The 15,334-nt window shown below is 38.4% G+C and overlaps 1 protein-coding gene across 1 annotated transcript in view; it reads right to left on the bottom strand.

The window, feature by feature from the left end:
* magi3b (membrane associated guanylate kinase, WW and PDZ domain containing 3b) overlaps positions 1-15,334 on the bottom strand; it is a 159,837-nt gene that overhangs the window by 56,506 nt on the left and 87,997 nt on the right. The window contains 1 exon segment of the mRNA XM_032549281.1: positions 11,201-11,317. Within this exon segment, the coding sequence (XP_032405172.1) occupies positions 11,201-11,317 (117 nt within the window).

Raw genomic sequence — 15,334 nt, 5'->3', positions numbered from 1 at the left:
CATACTGTATGTTGCAACAGCTAAAATCAGAAAACAGTAGTGTTAATTATAGATGAGAATTGTGATGAAGTAATGAGTTGTGTAACCTCCTGGTGTGATTGAGGTTCATTCACTGTCATAAAGAGTAACCTGAATACAAATGACATGAAGGTATTCTGCGGGCAGCTTTTGCTCCCCTGGCGAAGCCACAGACTACACGAGTGTTGATTGGAGGAATGTTTTCTACTAAGATGAACATTCAAACGGTGTCAGATTTTTTTTGTTTTTTGCAAGGGAAGCAGAACAGTGCACATAGAAATAAACAATTTCTCTGTGCTTTGTTTCAAACCCTTCATTTGATTGAGGAGGTCTTCGAAGTAGTCTGCAATATTGCAGAGTCGCGTCAGTCAACACAACCCTGCAACATCCAGAGCTTTAAGGAACTCCAGGCAAATCTCATCCACCCCCGGAGCCTTGCCACCGAGGAGCTTCTTAACCACCTCGGCGACCTCGTCCCCAGAGATTGGAGAGCCCAACCCCAGGCTCAGCTCCCTTAATGGAAGGCATGTTGGTGGGATTGAGGAGGTCTTCGAAGTATTGCCCACAGGCCCACAACGTCCTGAGTTGAGGTCAGCAGCACACCATCCCCACTATAATCAGAGTTGGTGCTATACTGCTTCCCCCTTCTGAGACGCCGGATGGTGGACCAGAATCGCCTCGAAGCCGTGCGGAAGTCTTTCTAAATGGCCTCTCCAAACTCCTCCCACGCCCGAGTTTTTGCCTCAGCAACCACCCAGTACCTGCCGCTTTGCCCGCAGGTACCCATCAGCTGCTTCTGGAGTCCCACAGGCCAAAAAGGCCCGGTAGGACTCCTTCTTCAGCCTGACAGCATCCCTCACCGAAGGTGTCCACCAACAGGTTCGAGGGTTGCCGCTGCGACAGGCATCGACAACCTTGCGGCCACAGCGCCGATAAGCCGCCTTGACAATGGAGGCACGGAACATGGTCCACTCAGACTCAATGTCTCCCCACCTCCCCCAGAACGTGTTTAAAGTTCTGCCGGAGATGGGAGTTAAAGCTCCGTCTCACAGGGGATTCAGCCAGACGTTCCCAGCAGACCCTCACAACACGTTTGGGCAGTGCCAGGTCTGACCGGCATCCTCCCCCACCACTGGAGCCAACTCACCACCAAGTAGTGGTCAGTGGACAGCTCCGCACCTCTCTTCACCCGAGTGTCCAAGACATACGGCCACAGATCTGATGAAACGATGACAAAGTCAATCATTGAACTGCGGCCTAGGGTGTCCTGGTGCCAAGTGCACATATGGACACCCTTATACCTGAACATGGTGTTCGTTATGGACAATCCGTGATGAGCACAGAAGTCCAACAACAGAACACCATTCAAGTTCAGATCAGGGGGGGCTGTTCCTTCCCAACCACGCCCCTCCAGGCTCTCACTGTCATTGGCCACGTGAGCGTTGAAGTCCCCCAGCAGAACAAGGGAGTCCCCAGGAGGGGCCCATAAGTACAAACAACAGTCAGGACCCGTCCCCCCACCTGTAGGCGGAGGGAGTGCTACCCTCTTGTTCACCGAGGTAAACCCCAAAGTACAGGCGCCGAGATGGGGAGCAACAAGTATGCCCACTCTTGCCCGACGCCTCTCACCGTGGGCAACTCCAGAGTGGAAGTATGTCCAACCCCTCTCAAGGAGACTGGTTCCAGAACCAGAGCCATGCGTCGAGGTGAGACCGACTATTTCTAGCTGGAACCTCTCAACCTCACACACTAGCTCTGGCTCCATTTGAGCTTCTTTACTGCATTTAGCTTGAGTTATTAAGAAATGCACGCATGTCACTTCCTTTGGAGAGGCTTTCTCTTGAGATCACTAAATTCAACATTGTTGTTTTTATTTTGGCTCAAATAAATTCCGCAGATCATATTTTACAGAATGGAGTAAGTAAGCAGGATTGCTATGACATTGCTTTTTACTCCATTTTTCCTTTTTTTCATTAGAAACATCTACAAACACTTGATTGAGCCAAAAGTTTCAGTATTTCCTTGTGTAGTCATTAATTTTAAATTCAGTTGACATTGAAAAATGAGTTTGCTCAAGCCTAGAAAAAAACAAGCCTTTATATGTTTGTGTTTAAATGCTTGAACAATGAAATTGTAATCTTCCACTTTCCCATCTTGCTGTGGTCAAGCCTCCTGTTACACCACAATAATACAGAACAACATATTAATCAGCCAGAACATGGATGGTCTCTAAGGGGTCTTGGATAAGATCATAAAAACCCCCAAATGTAATAAAATGTAGTAAGACCAATGAGGCTCATTACTGTGGTGGCTGCACATCAGCATATTTAGGGCAGCAGGGTGAAGCCTGCAGCAGTAGTGGTAGCTAATCCATAATTTGTGACTCAAGTCTTGAGCCATCGTTGGGTCAACTGACCATCAGAAGCAGATCTGACATCTTAGTTGTCCACCAATTATACACACTGAGTTGCTTGTGGATCTCACTAAGCAGCAGAAAAATTAACATTCCATAGCCTGTATGCTAATAAATATAGACTGAGAAAAAAAGGAAAATGATGACGGGAAAAAAAAAAAGGCAGTGATCAATAGGTTTATAACATTCACTAGAGTTGGAATGTTGATGAGAACGTGGCCTTGGTGTGATCAGCTCACATTAATCAGGATAAAATTATGAAGTTTGGATTTTGGCAGCCGGCCTGTTTTCTTCTGCATTAACACATGCACCATGCCGTGCCGTGCCAAAGTTATTGCACAAGATGACTGGCACATTGATTATCATTTACCTTGAGGAAGAATTTCCAAACTTGGTGCAGTCCAGTGAGGGCTACAAAGTCACTTGAACCTTAGAGATCACCAGTCAGTCTTGATCTGGTGTGAATAGGCCCTTATCTAAATTTTAAAAGCGCATCCTTCAGTGATTTAATGGCACAAAGGCTTGCAAAACGTTGATTGTCACCCGAGCCTGGTGTGTTCAGACAAATCAGAGTTATAGCTCATCTGTTTTTCACTGATCAATATATGTACTGCTGTCTAGACAAGGCAAATATTCTGGTAAATATATTAATGCAACAACTAGCCTGTGGAACTGAAAACATGAAAGGAAACCAGAGCTGAGCAGTCAAAGTCTCTTTATGTGAAATTCTTATGAATTTCTGGTATATAAAAGAATCATATCTAGTCTGAATACATGTTAGCAACATGTATTCAAGTAGCAGTGACAATAAGCTGCAGTTTTATATTCTCCTCATACAACAAAGAATCCTTTTGATAACACTGTTTTATTGATATAACCTTAAGTGGCATTCAAGGCTTATGATGCAACTATTTTGAAATCTCACTGAAAGAAGCAGCAGCATCTCTAAAGCAGATTTTTTGGGAAAAGTATAGAGTCTGTGCCAATTAGCAGTGAAAAGACGTCTGGAGGCTCAATGGCCTATTAACCAACTTTATATTGCTGCTTTCTTTTATTTTTTCCCTCTTACATTTTCTCCCTAATTGGACTGTGACAGCTCCTCTGCTCAGGTACAGAGCAGTAAAAACAAAAAAACAAAAACAACACACAGGCATACAAAATCCCTAATACTTCTCTTTAAAGTTTATCTTAGTAAAAGCAGGTAATTTTACTTTGTGTGAAAGAATGCCTCTCATTAACAACTTGTTTTTCTTCTGGCGATAACTAAGGTCCCTCAAAATGCCCCTTATAGGCCAATTGCTTGTCAAGCAGTTATGTATCTGTCAAAAATCTACCCAAGAATTATTCCTGGATGTCAAACTGATATCTAGCATAAGCTTCTCATTGTAGAGTTGTTGCTGAGGGCAACATAAAAGCAGCACACTTTGAAACGACCTTTTGAAACATCTTGTCATACTTTCACCTTAGTACAATTGGCTTTTGAGACTAAATATTCCACAGTGTTTTTTTAAAACACAAAAACTTTATTTATGTGTCAATAGAGTGTTACTGCCAGACAAAAGGAGCCTAATGTGCAGGTGCGTCATCAAAAAGAAGAAATATTTTCATTATGCATAGCGGTGGACTCATCAGGTAATGTTTCAGTGTAGCTCCTCTTGAGTTAAACAAGATCAGTAAATTTCATGTCTGGAGATCATTGTTATGTACTGGCAACCAACCTGTTTTCATCTGCATAAACACTGGAAACAGATGGGCAAAGCTAACGTGTCTCTTCAAAGAACCTGCTAAACACATTCAAATGTTTCATGTTTTATTTTTGAGGTATACAAATTACGTGAAAACAGTGGTTGGCAGTCATCCATGCAATAATGATGAGGCTTGGAAGTAAATCTAAATTCTGATTGGAAGTTTTCCAGCTCACATATCTCCTGGGTGGTAGGGGGAAAAAAGCTCAGGCAATTTCTTCAAAAACAGCACTCTAATTACATCTTTGATGTATTTGTGATTTTTATGATTGTTTGCATTCAGGCCTAGGCTACATTTCCATGGTGGTATGGAGTTATTGAGAAATCAGACTAAGCAAACTAAAAGAAAGCTGGAAAAGAAGCATGGGTAAACAACAGAAAGTCAAGGAAAATCTAAGTGCTTAGACTGCAGAAATAAAAATCTTACCAAGTAATTTTGTTCTAGTTTTCAGCTTAAATAGTAAACTTGAAATAAGACTAAACTAACCTACAAGTACCTTTTCAGCACAATGTAGGAGATTGTTTTAAGTCAATAATTTCTTAATATTTATGAAAATGTTATAAGTAAATTAATCTGCCAAAGGAGCAAGACATTATTTTCATATTATAAGTTAAAATATTTTGTTCCACTGGCAGGTTATTTCACTTATAACTATTACTTTTTCATCAATATTAAGGATATTTCTGACTTAAGCTCCCATATTGTGCTGAAAAGTTACCTGTAATTTAGTTATGTTTGCACAAGAAGCTAGACCAAAAATATTTGGTAAGATTAAGTGTTTTTGTAGTGTAAATAATCATGAGGAGTGATTACTGCTTATTAACTGATCTGTAAGCTATTTGCTTACAGATCAGACTGATGCTACTGATGTGTGAAAACAATACAAGCCAACATGAGAGATTATCAGATAAACATGAACTAACTAGAAATACAACTAAAACCAAGCTGACAGTCCACAACATCAAGACACCAATCCATTCTATCAAACCCACCATCACTCATGAACATTAAAGAAAATACTTGAACTTATTTGTGAAAAACATACCAATGATTTCAAAATATATGTCACTTTGGCCCTCAAAGGTTTCACTGCAATCTTTTATAACTATCTGTACTGAGAGAATGTCAAAACAGGAATATCAGACCTAGTCAGTCAGAAGAGGCAGGCAATAAATTTAACATGGGGGATTTGTGCACAGTTTCATGATGGTACTTCAGAAAGAGAGGTTCAGGACTTTGATGCTGAAAAAGTTAGAAAGAAATTCAGATGGTCTTTTTTTAAAGCCTTTTTCTGAAAAAACAAGAAAGGCATTGTCAAGACATTTAAGATATTAATGTTGTCCTGTAGATTAGACTCCTTTTATTTTTAACTAGAAATGTGATTCATTTTACATATTTACCATATACAATAGTCTTCTTTCATCCCATGATAGGCTGCAATGATTATCAAATATGAAGAAAGGGAAGACAAGAAAAAAGGAAATGAGGAAATTATATATGCAACTCCATTTCATCAAGGGGAGTGATCTTAGCATAAAGATGTATGACTGTTTGACGTGATTTTCGCCTGTACTGCTGAGCAGTTGCACTAGTACAGTTTGTTTAAGTGAATGAGTTATTTTGAGGTTAAACTCTTCACACCAATCTCTTATCACAGTGGGCAGTCAAACGACTGCATGTAACCTTGTGTACTCCCTGTTTCTAAATAATCCTCCTCTTTTTGCCCTCTCCTGGTTGGAATATGCAAATCTGATTCCATTCGCATCAAGCTAAATATTTGCCACACATGGACGGTATTACACTGCAAAAACACAAAATCTTACCAAATATTTTTTTTGCTTTTTGAAATTAGACAAAACTAAGTACTAGTTCCACTGACAGATTATTCCACTTATAACAAGCTTTTTTCCATTATACAAGTGAAATAATCTGACAGTGAAACTAGTACGGTTTCATCCATATTCAAGAAATATTTACTTAAAATAAGCTCCTATATATTGCAGAAAATTTACTTTTAAGCTAGTTTTGTCTTATTTCAAGTGCACTAAGATATTTGAAATTAAAACTAGACAAAAATCCTTGATAAGATTTAGTGTTTTTGCAGAATAGACTCTCTTGCTATCCCTTTATCACTGACTCATTGAATGCACAATCTTGCTTCTTACTGAATAGTCTTATTTAGTGTTTCAATCTTGATGTAAAAGCCAGAATGATATTAACTACGACTTCAAATTACTTTGGTTCAGCAGAACTGATCCTTATGGTGTCGGTAGAACACCAACACAGACAGAGATATGTTACAGTGATATGAGAGGACGACAGTGTGTAAAGTGGACCACTGGCACACCGACACAAACCAAGCCTGCTAATCCTCTTGCTGTCTGCATGATTGTCACAAACATTTGGGGCTAAATCCATCTTCACATCGGCTTGTTTATCATCAGCTTTGATTTTCGACAAACTGTGTGAACTGCATAGGCCAGGACTTTGCAATTTAACGGCAGTCCATGACTCCCTGAACCTGCCTTTAATACCTCTAAAGAAGACAGACAGGTATTGATTTGTCACAACGAGAAAATGACCACTCGAGCTTCAGCACCCGAAAGATGTGAAGTTGGGCCTTTTTCCTGGAAGAGCAAAATTGCAAGCACGGGACTGAGCAGGGGTTGAGTTTTGAGAGTTGAAATGTAGCAACCAACACCCCCATTTTCCAAAGAGCGACTTGTCTTGTGGCTGTATTAGTCCACTCCACTGCTGCCAGCTTGTCACGCACAGATACTTGTTACTGATGCATTCGATTTTTTCTTTTCTACAGTCAACACAGCCTTGAGCATCAATTCTCAATGAACTGGAAAGTCTGATAGATTTGAACTCAAACCTCTCAAAGCCATAAAATTGTGGGCAAACATTTTCTGCAATTAGTCTGCTTTAGAATTCTTCAATATGGTAAACGGAATAATGGGGAAGCTGTCATGTGGTTACATATGTCAAAATGTATTGTTACCTAAACTACTGAGTTTTAACATTTAGATTCAAAATAAATGTGAATATTTAATCAAACAACACCTAAAAATTAATAGCATAGCTCAAAATGAACCAAATATCACTCTGTCAGGATAGAATCAGCAGCCAGGTCTGGTTTAGTTCTGACACCATCTGTTCAAATTTAAGCGTTGGCCACTTTCTATACACACTTCTGAAATATTCAAAAACCAGATGTCTGCATAAGACTAATGAGAGTTGAGTTTGCCCGGTCTGTTCCCAAGAGTAAAGTTTGAAGAATGCACAGCAAGCATTTTAGTGACAAGAGCTGGCAATTGTCCAGGGATTTCACGGCATGCGAGTGTGTCCGCTTCCCACTACTGTTGATATCGCAGGTGTGTCCATATAAATGCCCTATATAATTAAGCAAATTTAAACAATGTCATCCAACAACCTTTAAGGGGTTGTCCATTAGAACACTTTTGCTATAAAACTCATCCTTTTATGTGCTGTACATTAAAACATTGAGAGTAAAATTTGCTTTTTGAAATATCCTTAAGAGACTTGATGTTAAAATATGTACCTGAGGGATTACTAAGTGGGTTTGAATGTGATGCTGAGGACTCCTGACAGTGCATGGCCAATGTCACTTTCAGGTGCAGATGAGAATACTCAAATGGTGTTCTGATAATAAACCTCACTTCAAAGATGCAGTAGATGACATAAAAGCCTAATTTGCATTTTCTGCATAAGCATAGTGATACACTTATGATGAAAAGAAAGTATTTCCAATGTCATGTTGAGGATTTCAAATATCAGAACATAATAAACATGATCTAGTTTTTATCAGTTTCTAAAATAACTTAGACCTCAACTTCACAAGAACAAAACAGCTTAGGTTGGAATATTTTCACAATTACAATGCAGGAACAAAAAAACTGGATGTAAAAAAATAAATACACCCTATAATTTAGTAACTTGAAGAACCACCTTTAGCTATGATAACCTGAAAGAGTTGTGACTTTCTCTGTCTTTCACATTTTTGTGGAGGACATTTTTGCTTCACTACCAGACATTCGCTTATACACAACTAAGCATTCGGTTGACTTTGACTAGGTTACTGTAACACCTTAGTGGTTTTATTTTGTTTGCATATTTAGGATTGAGTTGATAGCAGTCCCAAGCTTTGGTCAAAGAACAATTTGATTTATTCATACCTAACGTTCCAAATCTCAGTCCTGCCATCATTCTTTCTAGGTATGAGAATTTTTAAAAATATTTTTTAATATATTTTTAATATTTCATGTGATACCTGCAGCCTATAGAGTCTGGGAGGAAGCCCTTGTCCTGTCTTATCTTGTTTTGAGTTTTTCTGACCATTGCACATCTGATGTTTGGGTGAAATTCTGGGATGCCCACTCTGGGGGAAGATTGGCAAATGGTTTCCTCTTGTAAATAAATACTCTCTCTTTAGAATGACTGAATTCCAGTTGTGTGGACATCCTAGCTTGAAGGGCAGTCACAAGTACTTCTTTAGGGAAGTTGCTGATTTCCTTTCAATGTTGTTGTTGAACATATCTGCATGTTTTAGAGCAGTAAATTTCTTTTTGAGGTGATCAAGGTGATCAATCAAGTAAATCTGATCAGCAGAACCTGGTGGCGACCTCTCAGGGTTAACTTTTCACTCCCTTTTCTATTTCTACTTTGCTTTTGTTTAATGAATAATTTAGAGATTTAATTAATTTTAGAACCAATTAATTGATGATGTGAAGAGATCATTCCATTAAGCTTGTTACATAAAAGCCAATAAATGAGGGTATTCTTTCTTTTCACCAAGCATGCAGTTGTATAGTATGTTTATGTAATTGTAAGTAGGATGCAATCTCAGGCCACGTCAGTTGTGGAGGAGGTGATGCTTCTGATATTGCAACATAATGACTTCAGAAGGTGGAATACACTCAACATTAAAATATGTTTACAATCTCATTCATGTGATCTTTTGTCTCTTTAAACTGTTATTAGTGCTTTATGCAAATAAAAGCCCCATATTTTTGTATTTCTTGGTATTCAATACATAATTCAGAGGTAGAAGTAACAGAAAGAGAGAGTAAAACTGAATCGGAGACGTATGGAAGACTGAAAGCAGGGGAGTAGAATGATGGAGGTGCCGTCACTGTGCAAGTCCCCGTCTCTTGCTCATTAAGACAGTAATTCAAGCAGGGGATTAGAGAGCCAGACTCGTGGAGTTAGCCCACTGACGGCTGCTGATGAATAGTGGTTAGAGGCTACAATTGCAATGAACAGCTATGTTAGAAGTAGGAGATACACGAGCAACAGAAGGCAGTATGTGCAGGTGTGTTTAAACTAAAGAGGTGAGAATGACAGGCAGCAGCAGTGGCAGAGAAATCCCTCTGTAATCATGTTGTGTCCAACCACTGTAACTGGCCCAAAAATACTCCCTGTGCAACTGAGCTTTAAGAGGAAAAAATCCAATAACTATTCAGTTTAAAGCCAACAGCCCAGGAAACAACACGACTCAGAACACGACTCACAGGTACATGAAAGCATAGGGGACAGACAGGAAAACAACAAAAAGGTAAGGAGAGAAAGCAAGGAAAGGGCAGAAAGTGACCAGTGTTTGCAGGGACAATCCTCTATTTGGAAAATAAAAGAGAAATAAAGTATATAAATGAAACATAATAGTATTGTTTTGTTAACAAATCTCACACTTGTATATACAAGTTGTAAATAGAGCATCTTCATGTCCTGAAGAGGCATGAGTTACAGTGACAGTACGTGTGTACAAAAGATGGCCTTTCCTAAAACTTTGGAAATTCGCATTTGTGGGGTGTAGAAAATACTTGTGGAAGTCTGTTTCTATGAAAAGGATTTAATAAATCCTTTGTCCAGTAAAATCTGTATTCAAAATCACTGAAGCGAAGTCAGGACTGTCCAATCAGTCCAATTCAGAAACAGAAAGTAGATTATTTTCTTTCTTTACTCTTATAATGGGAATCAAATTTAAAATTTAATTTAAAATCTTATCAAAACTAATACTATTTTAAATCTGGAGTAGATATTGGACATGTATTATACCCAACAACTTTCATTATTGCAGCCAGTGGAACTGTTCATTTGGACTTCAATGTTGCACTTTAGCAATTTAGTCTTTTATGCTGATAATCTCTATGACTCATATTCTTTTAAAAGATTGTATCCCTAAAGCCTGGAAAAATAACATGATCAGTATTTCTGATGACAGTAATACATTTTCCATCCATTTGCTGTTTTCTATTGATAAAATTTTCTTCCCTGAGAAAAGGGGAATTGTATATATTGTTAGACCCTCCAAACACTGTGCCATCAAGCAGTATTTCCACATACTCTGATGAGAAAGGAAAGTTTCATTTCGAAGAAATTGGAACCCCATGGTTGCTTTGCAACACCTTTAGCAAATGGAAACTACAAACACATTTTCATTAGGCATAAATTACAGCCAACAACACAGCTGCCATTCTTTGCAGCGTTTCCTGTCGGTTCCCAATTTCAACCTTATTTAGCTCTCTCATTATTGATCTCAAATAAGAAAAAATGGCGTTGACCGCATAGAATACAGAGTCAGCAAAGGAAATCACAGCCAGCCATAAAAAAGAAGTGCTATTTATGGGCAAAATGTGACTTTGATCATTGTGATGATGCCTTATAGAAGTAAATAAGTTACATGGGGGTTCAAGAGATGTCCTTGGCTGCGTTGCTATAGTGATGCTTAAGTGTGTGCTTTTTAGTGTGCCTCACAAGGAGCTGCGGATAACAATGCAGGGTGACGTGTGTTTCTTAGTGGCAGTGATTTTGTGTATGTGCGGAACTATTTAATGGAAAATGAGTGCTAATGCAGATTCTCGTTTCCCACAGCATCTTCAATACTCCCAGAAGGTGCTTTACATAAAAGCATACATATGCTGAAAGTGGGTTAGGATGCACATGCGTGGTCTGCAGCTGCGTTTTAAGAGCCTTGTGTAGGAGCGTGCTTGGAGTACTTACAGGGTATGGTGCGTAGGTAGAGGTTGTCTCGTATGATCTGCTGGAGTTTGTGGTCGAGCGAGCCCTTCTGAAACTGCAGACTGAGGTAGTGGCGCAGGTCTGTGTTCAACACTTTGCCTGCAATAAGCAAGAGAAGGGCAGGAAAAATCAGCCAAAACCTAACAACATTTCATGTGGCAAATAGCAGCATCTATATAAGACAATTCTGTTTTATAAATACAAGAATGTGACCACAATTTGAGCAAGTTTATGCAAGAAACTTGTTGAAGGATACCGGAAATATTTAATCCAAGCCATACAGTTTAAAAGGTGATTCCACAAAATGCTAGTAGATGAAGGTCACTTCTTAGTTTGAAGAATAAATCTCTAAGACACTTCAATAGTTTCCCTTTATTTTGCTTTTGTCATCTATTAATATTTTAGACATTCTAAAACACAAAATGAGCTATGTGACTTTTTTTACTGTGACTGTAAATATCTGGTTGCAATTGCAATTTTTTTGGCAATTATCGAGCAGAATTTTGCACAACTATTTATTTCTTAGTAAGGTAAGTTTCACCATATAAAACAAGAAATCCAAAATCAGGTTATATGATCTGCATGCATTTATAAAAATGACCACATTTAGATACCCGAGCAGTTCAGTCCTAAGTGCTTTACTTTGGGCTCTTTTTGTCAGGTTTTAGAGAGGTTATTACCAGGCAGCTACTCAATTAAATGAGGTCTGAATGATAAAATAGCCTCAGATGTTTAGATAAACTCCAACTTCACCACTAAGTTTCCTCTCCAGCCTGATTTTAGTCTTTTCACCTTTGGTTCACCTTTAGATTTCTATTTTATGCCTTTCATAAAATATTAAAATATGGAATGGAATTCAAATCTGAAAGAATAATTTTTAAAAAATGCTATCCAACTAAGTGCTAAGTGCTCCGAAAATGCATTGAAGATTGTTTTGCTCTCTGACTGCTTGCACGTTGGAAAAAAAGAACAAGCTAGTCATGGCTGAATTTATTTCAGTCTCTGCCTTCTTATGGCACACAGTGAATCTAAAACCTAAACTAAGTAATCATTGATGGATGCTGAGTTCATACACAATTCCCCTTTTTAACCACCTTGCACAAGACAACAAAAACAGCTTTCACAAACATGTGAAATACCACAGCCTCATAAGCAAAAGACCACAGATTTTCATGCAGAAACAAAAAAAGATGTCTGAAGAGGATTTGCATCTTCCTTTAACTCCCTGGTGTCTTTGTAAAAACAAAGGAAGATCATGCAAAGCTTGACGCAGAGGGAGATTCTCAGAGCTGTCAAACACAAGTGGGAAAAAAAGTTCATGTATTGAAGAATATGATGAGGAGTTTGGAAAACATGGCTTCATTGTTAGCTTCCTCATCTCTTGAGTGAAGGGAAGAGGAAGCTTTGAGAAAGATTGACGACGGACAAAGAATTTTTTTCATCATTTCTCTTCTTCATGTCTCCCACATCTTTTTTGCACTGAGACAAAACTCTACCAAACAGATTTCTCCTCTTCTTAAAGAGGAGAAATATACTGGATTAATTGATCACAGAAAACTGAAAAAATGAGGTAAAAAACCCCTAAACATTATTATAAGCCTCCTGAGTCTTTAAGGTTAATTTTTTTTTTTCTTTTCCACTCATGACGGATATTGGTATATTTTATGAAGTTATGCTCAACTTCTATGTTCAAAACATAAGTGCTCTAATAACTTTAATATCCATCCATCCATCTTCTGCTTATCCGGGGTCGGGTCGCAGAGGTAACAGCCTGAGAGGCCCAGACTTCCCTCTCCCCAGTTACTTGTTCCAGCTCCTCCGGGGGAATCCCAAGCGCTTCCCAGGCCAGCCAAGAAACATAGTCCCTCCAGCGTGTCCTGGTGCCTCTTCCCAGTGGGACGTGCCCTGAACACCTCACCAGGGAGGAGTCCAGGAGGCATCCTAACCAGATGCCCGAGCCACCTCAACTGGCTCCTCTCGATGTGAAGGAGAAGCAGCTCTACTATGAGTCCCTCCCTGATGACCAAGCTTCTCACCCTATCTCTAAGGCAGACGTAATGAGGTTCTCTTTAACTTTAACAACCAATTTGAAATATATGTTTTGTTCAGGATTCTCAATGTGTTCTTGAATTGGTCTTTTTGAATCAGTCAACCTAGATTTTTATAACAAGGGTTGGATGTCAATGTTGCTTTTTTAAAGAGAACTGTATTACGTTGATCTTATCTAAATAAATAAAATAAAAGTAATTCTGGGAAACGCAAGGGTGGCATAGAAAAATAAGACATAATTTGAGTGGAAAATTGTGTAATTTTCAAATAATATAGCACATTTTATATTGAAAGTTTGATTTTTGTTGTTCACTTCCCTTTCAGGGTTCTATACCTACTCAACAGTGTGTGGTGTACCTCAAGGCTTTGTTTTAGTGCCCTTTTCCATTCTGTACCACTTTGAAGTATATAGTATATATTTGTTTCAGAGTCATCTCACACTATTAATACAACTAATCCATTATGATCTCTTTGCAGTCATTGTTTTACTTTACCAATTAAAATGTATTATAATAAATAAATCTATATTTCCTCATTATTACAATTGGAGCTCTGCAGATGCATCATTTATAACTGTAGGCATCATTCTTTACACAAGACAAAGAGGACAAATCCTGTACCTAGCAGCTTTACAGAAATAATCACCCATTATTTAATCTGAAGATACTTTTATTTACTAAAGCTGTGAATGGTTGAAACATTATAGTAAATCAAGTAATTTTTGTTTTGCCTTGTTCTGTCTCGACTCGCATATTTGTATGTACTCGAACAAGTTATTCAAAGTGGACTTGCGTAAAAGATGCTAAAGTAACGGTTAGAAATCAGGACATGTAATGACACTTTGAAAGTATATTCTCAATCTTTTCGTTGGGTTTTCGGTAATGTCTTCTGATTTCTTGTCACTCAGATTTTTCAAGTCTTGTTCCTGAGTTGAATCACATTCTTAAGTGAAAAGAAGCTATTATGTAGCAATTTAGTTTGACTTCTTTGACAGATATGAGCTTGCAAAGCTTTTTCAAGACTTTTTCACAATATGTTAAAGTTTAAAACCTGCCTCACTTGATTTTTTCAGTTTTCCTGAATTTATTCATTAAGGTATAGAAATGGTTTGGGAATACTGTAGGTATGGAAATTCTGTCCACCAGTCCTAAATACCACAATTTCTCTTGCACAGCAAATCTGACCGCAGGATGGAGAAGTAAATTTAAAAATGTATGCATACAATGTGACATAGACACACTGCAGTGCAACACAGTGAGGTCTTTGTAGCTTCCTGGGTCCTGTCAGAGACGGTTAGTGAGACCGTCACATCAGAGAAGTTTCTCATTCCTCCTATCCACAGATAACACTGCTGCTGAAATAGGACTCATTTTTCTGTGACAGTGCCAATTTTAGCTCCTCATATATCCATTTAGTTATTGCTTTTTGTTTTTTTAACACCCAGCTCAGAAGAAGGCAATACTAAACTGTAACTATAACTTAGCAACATAAAATAACGAATATAATTTTGTTAATTTTATACTTTTTGTTTATTCTATGCTGTATATTAAGAATACTCTTTAGAAAGCAAATAATAAAAAAAATTATTAATTATACTTTTTCTTTTTTTTCTTTTTGGCAGACTCTTCTTAGTGATGCCTTCCATCTTATTCTACCTTGACATTTTTGCAGCAAGTAATGACAGGGAAAGTCTCAGAAAGGAACAAGGTCACCCATGGGAATCCCTTAGCAACATGTTGCTATTTCACTGAGCATCAGCAGCACTCTTCCTCCCTAAAACTGGAAGATCAGAGAAAATAGCTGCACTCGCTCTGCAGTGATGGAGGCTTTGCCTGGCACCCTTTTGTGAAGCGACAGACTGTTAACATAGTCACTCAGACCAACACCTCACTCCGGAGCCACAGAATTAGACTAACACTCGAAGCTGTGGATTTAACTCCTTCTCACATGCATATATTATTGATCTATTTTGAGATATCTCAGCAGAAAGCAGGAACCAATTTACACAAAGGAATCATTATGTAACGCTGAAAAAACTTGTTGTAAGGTGTAGCTGAGATGCTAACA

This window comes from Xiphophorus hellerii, chromosome 20, assembly GCF_003331165.1.
Source record: "Xiphophorus hellerii strain 12219 chromosome 20, Xiphophorus_hellerii-4.1, whole genome shotgun sequence".
Lineage (NCBI taxonomy): Eukaryota > Metazoa > Chordata > Actinopteri > Cyprinodontiformes > Poeciliidae > Xiphophorus > Xiphophorus hellerii.
Note: the sequence above shows the minus strand (reverse complement) of the source record. Positions and strands in the feature narration are given on the sequence as shown.